Source organism: Aquila chrysaetos, chromosome Z (assembly GCF_900496995.4).
Source record: "Aquila chrysaetos chrysaetos chromosome Z, bAquChr1.4, whole genome shotgun sequence".
Taxonomy (NCBI): domain Eukaryota; kingdom Metazoa; phylum Chordata; class Aves; order Accipitriformes; family Accipitridae; genus Aquila; species Aquila chrysaetos.
Genome location: NC_044030.1, coordinates 88002547 through 88016465, shown reverse-complemented (window position 1 = coordinate 88016465; position 13919 = coordinate 88002547). Strand labels below are relative to the sequence as shown.

Sequence of the window (13919 nt, the reverse complement as noted above, 5' to 3'; positions counted from 1 at the left end):
TTCTGAAATTCAGCATGTTTGCTTACCATTTTATTTTGGGCTTAAGGTGGCATTAACTTCCAGTTCTCTCATTCCAACCCATACCAAAATAAAACACAGTTTGTGAAAATCATCACCTGCCTGCATTTAAAGTCAAAGTTTCAGAAAAAAAAGGGTTAGAAGAAAAAATGGTGGAGGTGGAAAATAAAGATACACAAGAACTATGAGTATGAAGGGAAATGAGCTATGTAGTTTCCATGGGAGCTACACACTTATACCTGTAAATAAGATGAACATTAACATTAATTAGCCCAGGTTTGCTACTTTTTTTTTTTTTTCCCCAGTAAGTAGATGAGGGTTTCATTCAGCAAGGAAACCTGTCAGTGAGTGGTCCCATTCCCTTTAACAGGAATATTAATGGAAGTAAAATATTACAGAAAGGTAACAACTTTATAGGGAACATCTTTTAATTGCTAGGGCTGGTTTACTATTGCTTATTTCAAAAGAAACGATCTACCTTCATAACAGGAGTTTAATAAGAACAAGAAGTAACAGCTACTTGCTGCTTAAGACTCATTGAAAACATAGAACAGTATACAATTTCCATTTCAAGAGCAATTAGGTGGGCACTAGAAAAAATAGTAAACTGCAAATAATAACTTTTTTCCTACTATTTGTTTGCAAAATGCAAATGTTTGGTTTTTTCTTCCTTCCTTCCTTCCTTCCAAAATGAAAATATCAATTTAATCTAACTTTCCTGTATTCTCCCCCCCCCCCCCATAATAATGGTAGTTTTACAACAAAAAGCCAGTGCCAAGCACTAAGAAGGAAAACAAAAGTCAGAGTATTTCTCATCCAAGCTTTTCAAGGGGTAACATATAATGAAAAAGTACCAAAATGTTTATTAATAAATGCCTATACAGAGTCTTTCTTCAGCAAACACTACCCTTGCAGCAATGCTTGGGACAAAAAATGGACAAAAAGATAACTTATCAAGAAAGCAGGATGTATTGCTCTCACTAAAGCAACTGTTCAGTTAAACAGTTTCTACACTGGGCATTTCAGCATAGCTACAACACTACATTATGTAATAAAATGCAACGTTAAAAAAAACAGCACAGAACTGAAAACTGCTGCTTGATATATGAAAAGGACTAAGAAAAATATGAAATTAACTTTTAAAAGGATATTTCAACATAGAAAATTTAAAACTACATTTATTAAGAGTGTTCTTTTAAAATGGAACAACATGAAAATAGCTTCTTTTCCCCTAGTGCTTTGCACCAACAAGGCTTTTTTTTTTTTTTTTTTTAAAAAAAACCCTGGAAATCCATGGCCTAGTAAGGAGATATTAAGGCCTTGTCCATACATCAGCTCTTAAAAGAGAGCAAGTTTCCAACAGAAGACACAAACACATTGACAGGTAGTAGGCAACACTGATTGCTTTCTGTACCTTCATGAGCTTTCCTCCCTGAACAGCATTATCTGTGTACCCATACCTATCCTTCCACCTAACTGCAGTTATATTTTGACGTTCTATGAAGATCTCAGTTGCTTTCCTGTAGTAAATCACCAGGGTAAACAGTATCTAACAGGACATGCATAGACAGCAAACTCGGCAGCAACAGGGCAAAAGCACCAGACAGAGGTAGCAGAAAAGGGCAAAAGGTGTTTCTACAAATCTGTTTAGTTTACCTGTCCATACATAAAGTGAGTACATCACTTCGTTATCTTTGTTCTTCTCTATTTTTTTTTCATTTTATCCTTACCTCATCCTCCCAACCTATTCTCAGTATATTTGTCTGTCTCTCATTCACCTGCTTTATCTTGGCGCCGCCTTAATTGCTTGATTTTATAGTACCAAGAACAACAGGGTTTTCACAAGGACTACTGGATCTTATCACACCAAATGATACCTAATGGACCTATTATGGAAAAAAAGATAAATCTAACACCAATAAGCACCAGCAAAGCAGTTAGCTAAAGAACAACTACCAAGTATTAAGTAACTCGAGCTGGTGCTGAATATACTCGTGGTCAGCCATCAGAGACTGTTCGAAACTGCAGAAAGATCTAAGGACGGAATACATACTGCTAAGTTCTTTCTGATAAAAAGCTTAAACACACTCGCTTTACATAGGCATATCTGTAGCATCTTACAAATAGAAATTCACCCACATGGCATTTCACTGTGAATCCAGGCAATTTCAGCCCAAGTCCGCTAGCCAGTTAGTAAAGTAGGAGCTGAGGCGGAGCCGCATAATCCATATAGTCAAAATTATTTCCACATTCAAATCTCTTGACATTACTACCTGTAGTGGTGGGCGCAGTTTAACTGCTTCATGGCCACAGAACAGGTCTTAAGTTTAGTAAATAGATTCTGACAGGAACCTGTTTGCACTTCTATGACTAATGGATTTTTTCCTAACTGCAGGACTTAAAAACCTTTATCCTGTACACTGCTGTGTAATTCCCAGGAATATTCCTGGGGCACTTCTTCTTACCAGTCTGAGCATGTTTGCAGGTTTTCAGCTTCCCACATAGCAAGAATCTGCAACACCAAGCTCTACTGAATGCTTTGAAACACACCAGAATCCCTTTTAATTGGCACGCCCCAACAGAAATCCAACTGTATCATTTAATTAACAATCTTAACTCTTATAGGATTATAAAATACATCGCACACTGATTAATATTAACTTTTATTGAATGACGTGTTTCTTTCAGATTAGGCCACATACATTAGTAAAGAATTTTAAAATGGTTTGTAAGTTTAACTCACAAGCAATCATAAGAAGAAAGGAAAGCCAACACAAGTAAACAAATGGTCACACAGCAAGAAATGCATGCTAGTGAACACCACTTTTCACTTCTGTTTAAGAAAGACTTGAAGAAAACAGCATGCATATCCTTTTAGTAGAATCAGTGTGCCATTTATTCATTGCCTAGAGTGCCTGTAGATAAGAGGAATGCCTAACTCACTTATGGTGCTATATGAAAATAATAAAAACTGACAACAAATCAGGAATGAGTCACTTAAAACTATCATTCAGATTGAGTAGGTGGGCTGTTAATGAGGGTGCCAATTAAGTGGATTCCACAGGATACTAAAATTCCAAAGCACAGAAAGAATCATTAATAATTCTTAGTAAAGACCATTATTAATTTCAGTATTATACTGTTCAGCTGTAAGAAAGCTAATGCTAAATTTTAGCAAAAATATACAGTGTAAATTTCAGACTTCAGGGCCTAAAGAAATTCTAAGAAAACTCTTATTTTAAAAATGTTGACATTCACTATGTAAGTGCTTGCACGATTTTTGTGGTTTTCATTTATACTTTTAATCATGGAGGTTCAGATAATTAACAGCTAAATGAAAGTAAAAACATATCCAAAGTCTCCTAGGCTTATAGATGAAACATTGGAATTTAAACATGTGATACTCTACTTGTCCACTTGTGTCTGCAGCCTGCTGGAAATGAGTTGCAAGAGATGTCTCATCTTGGAAAACTTCATTACACTCCAAACACTTTAGACTATGTCTACAGAGTTTCGATGGATCTTCATCTAGTGGCATAGCTGGAATGACAGGTGTACTTGCTGGGGCTGATATTACTGTCCCAGTTATGCCAGACTGTATCTTTGTTACAGTATGCGTGCCAACTCCCACAGGGCTTTGAAGCATAGATGTAGCAGTATTGCTTGAAGGAGATGCTATCATTTGATCTGCTGGGACTGGTTTTAAAATCAGGTGTGAACATTGCATTACAACTCCTTTTTCCTTGTGTCCACGAGCATGAGAAAGAAGACTGCATTTATTGTAGAAAACTAAATTCTTTGTACAATGATTACATGTCACTTCAATTCGCACGCTCCTCCTGTCGTAATGCTGGGTCAGGCTCTTCTCAAGAGCAAATGAGTCGCCACACTCCAAACACTTGTAACCTCGTGTTGGTAACGTTATTCCGGCATTGGCAGGGGGACTAAGGTTTGGGATGTAAACTGGTACAGGATTGACACTACTCAGCACCTTATTGAATGCTTCCACTACAGAACTTTGTAGAGATGACACCACCTGGACTCGAGACACTTTTTTAGAAGGCTGTGAGGCTGCTGCAGAAATTATTGCCTGCTTTATTTGTTGCTGAGGTTTCGTTAGCACTTGGCGGAGTTCAGAGGTGGTTTGAGCACCTTGAGGCAGAAGATTAAGGTTGGCAAGATGGACTGTCTTTGGCACAAGTTTAGCACTGGCAAGGCTTGATGCTGGCACCACAACAGTCTGTTGTTGTATAGCATTGGCAGCTTTTATAATGGCGCTACTGGCACTCTGCACTGAAGCAGCAGATATTACAGTGGCTTTCACTGTAGTATTGTTAGCAAGCTTCAAATTAATAACTTGTGAACCTGCTGTTTTAACTGCTGAAACAGGGAGAAAGGCAGTAGCCACAGGTTTGATAGTGACCTGTTTTGGTGCAAGTTCTGCAGATGCAACTGCATTGGTGACAACTGTGGACTGGAGAGGAGCTCTAGGAGGAGAGGAAAGAACAGCAGCAGAAGTTGGCGAGGACAGGAGAGATGTCATGGAAGTTACCATAGAAGCAGTCTGCTCTGGCTTTTTACCAGAGTCCAAATCAACTTCTGGCAACACTCTAGTAACAGTTCTCTTGATCTCCCCGGAAGAAGTCTTGATGGTTTTTATGCGAACTTTAGGAATTGCTGGTGTTGACCCTGCAGGAGAAGATGGAGACCCTTTGCTACTGTTTTCACTCGATACACTTCTGGGACTATCAGGTGGTTTGATAGATGGCTTTTTAGCACCATCAATGAGACTCTGAGATTCAGGTGATTTTTCAATAGCCTGGGGACTTTCACTCATGTCTTTTGGTAATGGAGAAGATTCTCCTGAATTAGACTGTAAATCTTTACCGGTATCTGTAGCTGCCTTTTTAGCACTCAGTGCTGCAATTGCAGCAATGCATGAAGAAAGCTTTGCTGATGACTTTGCTTTCGACTGTGAAATGCTGGCAAGATTTGTTTCACTTTTTTCAGTACTCAGTTTTCCATCAAGTACCCTGTTTTCAAGAAGCTTTTCAGAATTGTCTTTTAGCAATTTGTCCTCTGTTTTTCGAGCTTTAAAAGGCTCATAGACACTTAAATTCATGGACTTTGTCTCTGTCTCTCGTTTAGCAACTTTATTTTTATCTATACTACTTGAAACTGGAATTCCAGATTTAATCAAGTTCTCCCCTCCAAGTGCCTTTAGTTTGTCATATTCCTGCTGAGATACAGATCCTGCCAAGACATTTGCTCTGAAATTTGCACGCATCTCCTCCTTATCTGGGGGGTCATCCACTTCAATTTTTTCATCATCATCAAATTCTTCAGCACTTGATATCGGGCTAAACTGGTTGAAAGCTGAATCCTTCAGTGCAGTCTCAGAAGCTGACCCATCATCTTTAAGTGACTTCCCTTCATCTTTACTGTAACTATCAAGAGCTGATGACGTTAGAAAGCCATTATGCAAGCCATTGCCTGTGGAATGGTGGCCATCCTTGTCCACTCCTTCGGAAGAATCAATAGTACGCACATTTTTCACAATGACACTCACACCAACATCAGATGATGATGGGGCATGAGAATCTTCATCTGTGTGAGCATTTTGTTTTATGTGGCTTTCATGGTCATCATGTCCAGATTCAATAGCTGCTTTTGGATCGACCATGTCTGGTATGTCAAAGGCTGCAAGAAGGTCATCGAAATCCGGGGTCTTCATATCCCCCATGGTCATGTATTTGATTGTAAGCAAATCTGTAAAATAAGCAGAAAGTCATCATCTCAGTATTTTAAGCTCTAATAGCACAGTCTTACACAAAATAAGCTATGTTCACATATGCCATGCAAAAAGGTGCTACTTCACTTCTGAAGTAATATTTTCAGAAATTACACATTCCAGAACAGTCTTCCAGTGCAAGTGTACAGACGAATTATTACACCAAGAGCTATAGTAATCCATCAACTTCACAGACTGTGACCTAGTCATTTCATTCTAGGCATAAAATTCTCTTCAGTGACTTTCTTCCTGTCCCCTCTCCTAGACGCCCTCCTACCCTCTCCCACATACACTATGATTATAGCAAGATACCTCGACTTTCACAAAAGTAACGTGAGGGACTTGCAATTCCTTCTAAGTCTAGATTTTCCTTGACATTTGCATTATCAACCTGATGAGTCGTCTTGAAGATGGTAACAAATGTGTTTCTACTAACAGTTTACGACTGTTGCACTGTTTCCCATAAATTAAATTGCTTTATAAGAATGAGGGAATAAGTGTCTCCCGGTTCAGCAACTCTAATGAAGGATCTGCTGTATCTACACTGCTCCTGGCAGGCATCTCACCTACTTTAAAGACCACCCATAACAGAGATTCTACAACCTCCAATGTAATTTGTTCCAGTCATTCACAATTTTCACTGTTACATGCTTCCTACTACATAATCTGAATCTTTCTCGATGCAATCTGAATGAACTACATGTGGTTCTATTCACCTCTCCTCTTTGTAACAGCACTTTACTCCCTTCAAACTTTTCCTTTTTAGGCTAACCAACACCAGTTCTTTAGGGTTTTCTTTCCCCTCACAGATAACATTTTCCAGATCCTGTTCTTTTTGTTCACCACTGGCCTCTGTTGTTGTTTTTTTTTCCTTCCAATTCCCAAACCAAACAGGTAACTCAAAACTGAAACTTTACAAATGTTGTGTAAAAAGAAAAAATAACTTTGAGTATACTTTTAGATTTAAATCTTACTATGACATTTGCCTTTTTCCACTGACGTTTCAATAATATGCAGAGGTGTGCAGGGGATCACTTGTAGAGATCTACAAAAATCAGTTTCAGAAGCACAGACAGACATTTTCTTCATTCTCTTTCATAACCATGCACAGGTATGATTTGTATTGTTGTGACAGAGCTGTTTTTAACATACTTTCATTGTTCAGTAATTATCAGGCCAAAGTTAGCATTCACCATGAAAAGGTACTTAACCAAGTGTTATTGTTAGAAACTGCCCATTTAGGAAGCATCCTGTCTGTCCTCCTGCTTTTGTATCAGCGCTAAAGGGCTGGAAAACATTCTTACCATATAGCTCAATGTTCTGTCTCCAGTATCAATTAACATAGGCCATCAGAGAACCATGGTGTGACTAACTGCAACAGTGCTCTCCCAGCTCCTCATATGAGCTCAGATAAGCAAGAAGCTACATGCCCCATTGCAGAAGGTCTGTTGGAAGCTGCTTGCCAATGGAGATGCATCCTACAACTTCAGTAGCTCACTTCCTCCTCCTCTTAGCTCATTAGCTTGAGCTCTGGAGAGAAACTACTCGCTGACTGTTGAATTCATCTGTAACAATGCTAAGATAAACTAATCAAAATGCATATATACGTTTAAATATATTTTTTTATGAGCATCATTATCAACACAGGCAGCATTCTAACTGTTCCTCAGAAAGATGCAGTTTATTAAAAGAGCATAACCCCTTTGTTTGACAAAAATCTCTAAGACTTATGTATTCATCAACACTGGCTACCAGGAAGTCATTATGGACTCTAAGAAAGGCAACTGAGGAAACCTCCTCAAGGATACTGGAATACACACAGACATTTCATGTAATACCTTCAAATAAATATATAATGGTTTTGAAAATTGTTTACATGGTCCATTTTTTTTTTTTTGCTTTGTCTACTTTATTAACTCCTTTTCATTGCACTAAGTCCTTCTGCAGAGCTGAACTCAGCATGTGATTCTTTATAAAATATGAGTATACCATTGCAACTGATGAATTTACTCTCTTAATTAACTCATAATTCCTTTACTTAATGGACAATATATAGTAGCCTATCACGGTAAATGCTCATCATCAAGACTCCACTACTTTTGTAAAGCATATGGTTATAATACATACTTATCAGACATAAGATTGTTTCACAATGCTGGTAATTCTGGTTTTATTGTGTACTTGTTTAATTATAAAATTTTTTAAATCCATTTATTCAAAAGCAGGTTTCTAGCCTTCATGCACTTAAAACTGGTAATTGGGATAAAATGAACATAAAGATTTAAGAAAAGAGACTAGACAAGTAACCAGTACAGCTCAACTCTCTTGCAGTATAATCAGAAGCTAACTCATCACGTTCAGCACATGTGGCAGTAGACACCTTCCTATACCAAAGCAAGATGACTACCACACTTACGCACAGTGCTGCAGACCTGGACTTTAGTCTACCCTCTGCCTGAAAGATTTCAAGATCCTGTGAAACGGCCACAATTACAAAGGCAGTTATCTAATAAATACAAAAAATACATACACACATAATATCAAAATTACAAAGAAAGTTATTATAAGAATTAAATGGAAAAGATTCCAGAGACCAAAACATATCAAATCCATGTAAAACCACACAAACAAAGCCTTAACTGACAGTTTTTCAGGATTTGAAATACTAATTATTTGCACTCTGATTACACATCTGTCCATAGGTGTCTTTTTACAGTTATTATATACACTCAAAACAGAAACAGAAAGTCTTCCTAGTCTAAAACTTCCTCTAATTACATATACTGGAGTTTAATTAACACTTAGCAATAGCAATGAATTAAGCAAAGGCCCACTTACACAGTATTTCATCCAAGTATGTTTAAGAGCAAAACTGTGTAGCAGAGGAGATCCATTTGTCCTTTACTGAGACACTCGGTTAGGCTAATTCCAAAATGAGAAAGTATCTCCAAAGAATTCAGGGATCTGCAGAGCTAAGATCATAAATTTATCCATAGACAGCACACTGCATAAAGTTGCAACTGTCTTTCAAGTATGCAGAAGGAACAACTCCCATGCTCTAGCAGAGCATGCGAATGGAATGGTTTCTTCCGTGTGGGAGTCCCAGAATTACTGCTGCCCTTATGAAGAATCCCTCCCGTTCTTCAAACTTTTAAAGCAATCTTAAGTTAAACAAAAAGGGACAAAAGACATAGCCAGTCTTGATAAACAAGCAAGCAAAGCTGTAACATGGATGTTTTATTCATCTCTTCCTCGCTATTCTAGTATACCATTTTAAGATTCAGTATATAAACCATGTTTCCACCACAACTGCCAGGACTCTGAAGCCACATTCCTCCCTTTTTTTTTCCTCCAAAGACCTTGCAGTAACTCCTTCCCTTAAGGATAAAACTCTGCCTTTTATCCAAGATCAAAATCAACTGACAACGCTGGCTGCCTGACAAGCTGTTAGTCTATTCCTTCTCTGGGCCAACATGATGCCTGTAAATACTTCAGAACGGGAAACGAGGCAAGTTCCTGGTTCCCTAGGAAATTGTGATTTTCCAGGAACTGGAATTTCTTTGAGAACTGCTTTTAAAGTGCTGAGAGCAAAGTTCAGTGTCTCCAAAGAGACACGCAAAGGTGTAAAAACCCAGCATCAGAGGGCTGCCATTAAGATGATCTTCAGAACTGATCTGAGAAACAGTCCACAAGGTGTGTAATCAAGGACACATTCCTCAGACTAAACAAACAAAAACATATTTAAAGAAACAGAATGCAAGACTCCCACCTTCTCAAACATCTTTGTCTGAAATAGAATTTCTTTCCATTTTTAGTTTCTGAATAGTAGAAACAAAATTCACTTCAAAACAGGGGAATGCCAACTTGACGTATGTATTATGAAGAACAATGGATAGATGATACAATAAACTAAACACCCTAATTTTGTGTGTACTCATATAAAGAGTCAGTTCTTAGATTTACTGACTCTGTCCAACGTACTATTTAATTTTCGCATGAGAGTCTCCCTTTGTAACATCCCTTTTCCTTCCCATGGACCAGTTCCATTTCCTGCCTCTCCACCTGGCTGGCTGCTACTGTTTACCAGGAGAATGCCAGGAAAAGCCTATCACTTTTGTCGTAAGATTTGCAACCTTTAGGGTGCTTGAATTACTTGAGAAGTTATTAAAGAAAATCAGTTTCTTTAAAAGTTCAACCATTACTTTGCTTACTGACTATTCAATGATAAAAATAAGTAAAAAGGAAAAAATTCTGGATATGGCCAATAGGAATTACACGGAGCAGTGAGTTGCAATGTTTCTGGATCCTGCTTTTTTGATGGTGGGTGATAGGACTTCAGGGAAGATACCACTGAGTCTTAAAAACTTAATGACGGCAGATTCTGAATATACTTACTTCATGATTTCCATTAATCTCTTTGGTGACAAGGTCCATCCCTATGTGTGCATCGATGTCTTACTGAAATGTAAGGTGTGAATTAAATTCTCGAGGATAAACCAAGATTGTTTTGTTTGTGTTCATGCTTTGTTCAAAGCATGTATGCATGACCTCCTGCATTCTTCATTCTTTGGAAATGCATCTCCTGACATAAGTGCTTCCTATGAACAGCATGAAGAAAATGGCACAGGTTTTAGCCAAAGGAAGATACTCCTTGACTGTTCCACTGTCTTACTTTTCCCAGTTAGCCTTTTTACTCCAGTTCATTTGATAACACATTCCAGTGAAGCACTCACTTGGGTAATTATGTCAAAACAAGAACCAGTTCATGACAACTCTCTACTGACAGTGGAAGAAGCAAGCAGGACAAGAATTTGATGCTACACCCCTGAGAAATAGTTAAATTCTTGTAAACCTTTTGAGGCCTTTGTATCCTGGCTGTTAATATGGAAAGTCTAAGGACGTATTATTCAAAGATTTTAAAAGGCTGATGTCCAGAAAAAAGGGGAAAACAACTGCAAGGTGTACTGCATCCAGGAGCTTCCGCCCTACTGTCAGGGATTCCAGAGACCATTTTGAAACACTGCTTTCTTAGAGCAACTATTTGTGTAGATGTGAGGAAGGCTCAAATATGCAATGACATAAATATCAACCAAAGAAATATCAGGGCTTAGAAGTAAATAGCTACTTCTGAAGGATTAATAAAGGCAGTTTTGTTCTACTACATGGAATTTTTATCACTCCTCCTCAAGCCCTGTATCTATACCCGTTCCAAGTGGAGGGACTCTAGCCATATGAGAAAAAACAAACAAACCTACTCTTTCATGTATTCTGCCAAGGGCTGGGGGGGGTGTGTGTGTGTGTGCAGAGCAGAGAAACACACAGAAGAAAACATTTTTTCTCACTTTCTAAATACGATTTATATTGTAGCTTGGGCTTTAGGACAGCTGCAGATGGGGCAGAGTTTTCTCCACAAGAAAGACCAAGCTGCCTATAAATTGCTGCTAAAATTAAAAGGTACTTTTTGGTGTAAAGCTAAGCAATTGTAAACACTCAAACCAGGCTCATTTTGGGGAAGTTCAACAGCCTAATGAAGACAAGGGAACAGAATCATCTGGCAGCTCCCAGACAGGTCATATCTCCAAACCGCTCAAAACTCTGATTTTTGTCTGTCAAGAACAACTTCAAGCTTCCCAGGCCTAGCAAAGTCAAATAATCCTCCTCCCTTTCCAATACTTTTCCAATTAATATTCTCTATGCATGAAGGCTTCTAACTATCATTTCTGGATCACAAGCATGGTCTTGCATGCTCAATTTTTATTATTTTATTTCATCATTAACCTTTAAAGAACTGACCAACTTTTCCTCCTTGACACACACCCTCCTGCTCATCCAAATCTTCATTGCTCAACCACAAGTCTAGTGACTCTATGTAATTGCTTTAACTGTCTGTACTAGCCCCATCTTTGCTACCATATTAAATTTAAATTCCTACCCTTTGCCTTCAAATCCCACATAATTGTCTATACTTACAACGTGTAACTCCATGCTTTTGTTCAACCAACTACTCAACTCAAGCTTCCCTCAGCAGCAAGTCTGCTTATTATTTAAGGAAATAGGAAAAACCCCAACTTTCATTTTCATCTACCTAGGGAATTCATGTTCTTGTGACTACGTTCCTTTACCTTTCCTAAACTCTTCCTGAAGTTTTTACCTCCATCTGTACCATGTACAGTTGTGGACTGTTCACTCTTTAGGGCAGAGACCTTTTCTTTTGTATGTTCTTCAAAGAAAATCAGCGTTCTTTTCAGTACTGTGAAAACAAGAGCATTGAGACACCACTTTTCAGTGTCTAGCACATGGTAATGTCTTGATTCTGGAAGAATACTTCTGGTATAACCATATATAACAATTACTCTGTTATAGTTAGACTGGTATAAATTCCCAGTTAGACACACTATTCCAGGACAAAATTCTGATAATCTGGTATAATTACTCCACTTCCAAACACAACTGATGATGCCTTAATAACATCATGCTCATTCTGGAACAAAATCCCTACACAGGGAGTAATACCAGCCTAACCAGCATAAAAGCATTTTTTTTTTTAATTTTTTTTTTTAGTTTCTGTATTGTTATGCCAAGAAATTTCATCAGGTAGAGAAGACTTAAGTGATTCAATCAGCATTACAGTAATATATATCCTAACATTAGGCAAACATCAGCCTAATACACAAATTACGAGCAGTTTATTAGTTATTCACCATATATTAGTAATAATGATTGACTAACGCTTCTGATCATTTACTTTGAAAGCTAAGTACCTGAAAGAAAGACAAAAGCAATATGCTAATTTAACCACCAAAGCTTCTTCAGGAAATGAGAACCACAACTCAAATCACAACTTGGTGTGGTTTGAAATACTCAGCAGGCAAGTAGGATATGCAAGAGCCCACTTTAACCACAATCAGCAACGTCTATCATATTCACATAGAACAGGTTCCTTTTCGCTTCAAAGCGTCCTTCAAAGGTCCCGTGACTTGTTACTATTGCAAAACTCAGACAGATTTCTGCTTCTAGAAATATAACTTTCATAATAGCAGCATTTTGTTTTCTTAGGATAAAGGTCTCATTTACCATCCATAGTATCAATATGGTCATGCCAGTCCTTACGTAAACATCTTTGTGAAGTATGGGATGGTTTACAGTTAAAATTTACACCGAGCAATCTGCTATTTCACCATTATACAGAGTATCTATCTGCCTTAAAAAAAAAGAAAATCCAATTTGTCTCCACGCATGAGCCTCAATGAGGAAGAGAAATCTGAATTTGCACTTCTGGTTTTCTAAAAGAACATTCTATCAATTTTATTCCTCCCTCCTCCCCCTCCAAAAAGCTTTGGAGGGTAAGTGTTAGCCCAGTATTTCAAGTATTAAAATTTTTAGCTTTTTTTTTTTTTACTCAGTGCAGTAACGCTGCTGCTAACAGTTTCGGAAGAATTTCGGGATTTATTCTTTACTAGCCCAAAAAAGTTTTCAACAGACATTTCATCACAGAATCTCAGAACAGCTGAGGTTGAAAGGGATGTCTGGAATTCCAATTTCTCTGCTCAAAGCAGGATCAGCTGTAGCAGGACCCACAGGATGTTGTCCAGTCAGGTTTTGAGTATTTCCAAAGATGGAGGCCCCAAAACCTCTCAAGACAACAGGTTCCAGCATTTCACCACCCTCACAGTAAAAAAGATTTAAACCATTAATTAGCATTCAGACCTACTCACATTCACTTGCCTTACCACCCACTTACCACAATATCTAAATGCATTCTTAAGTGCACCACCAAATGGAAGCAAGCTATGGAAGCTTACCAAACCACTGCCCATTCGCTGCTGATCCAGAGCACAATCCCAGCTCACGCCACGATCAGGTAGAACATTTTGGAATTGGGACAAGGTCAGAAGCTACACAAAGCTCAGCTAGTGGTTGTGATTTATACGGCCGTCTCTGCGGCCCGTTTCCACAGCAGACAGTACCAGTTCGCATTTGACTTTGATCTACTTTCATGTGAGCTATACAATTAAGATGCTATAAACAAATCTGGATGCTGTAGGGAGGAAATAAACTTGAATGCCAACCTTTCCCAACTATTAATCCAAAATATTGTTCAATATTATAC

The 13919-nt window shown here is 38.1% G+C and overlaps 1 protein-coding gene across 18 annotated transcripts in view; it reads right to left on the bottom strand.

Annotated features, from left to right (window-relative positions):
- Positions 1-13919, bottom strand: part of ZNF532 (zinc finger protein 532) — a 52383-nt gene that overhangs the window by 31424 nt on the left and 7040 nt on the right. For 14 of the 18 annotated variants that reach the window (XR_003921779.2, XM_030003338.2, XM_030003349.2 and 11 more), the window contains one exon: positions 3428-5787. Coding sequence is in view for 17 of the 18 variants with exons in the window: in XM_041120663.1 (XP_040976597.1) it covers positions 3428-5787 (2360 nt within the window). In the remaining variant the exon portion in view is untranslated. Of the gene's footprint in view, positions 1-3427; positions 5788-7113; positions 7402-10204; positions 10408-11931; positions 12060-13919 lie in introns of those variants that run through there. The other 4 variants (XM_041120662.1, XM_030003343.2, XM_030003345.2 and 1 more) reach the window with 4 other exon arrangements.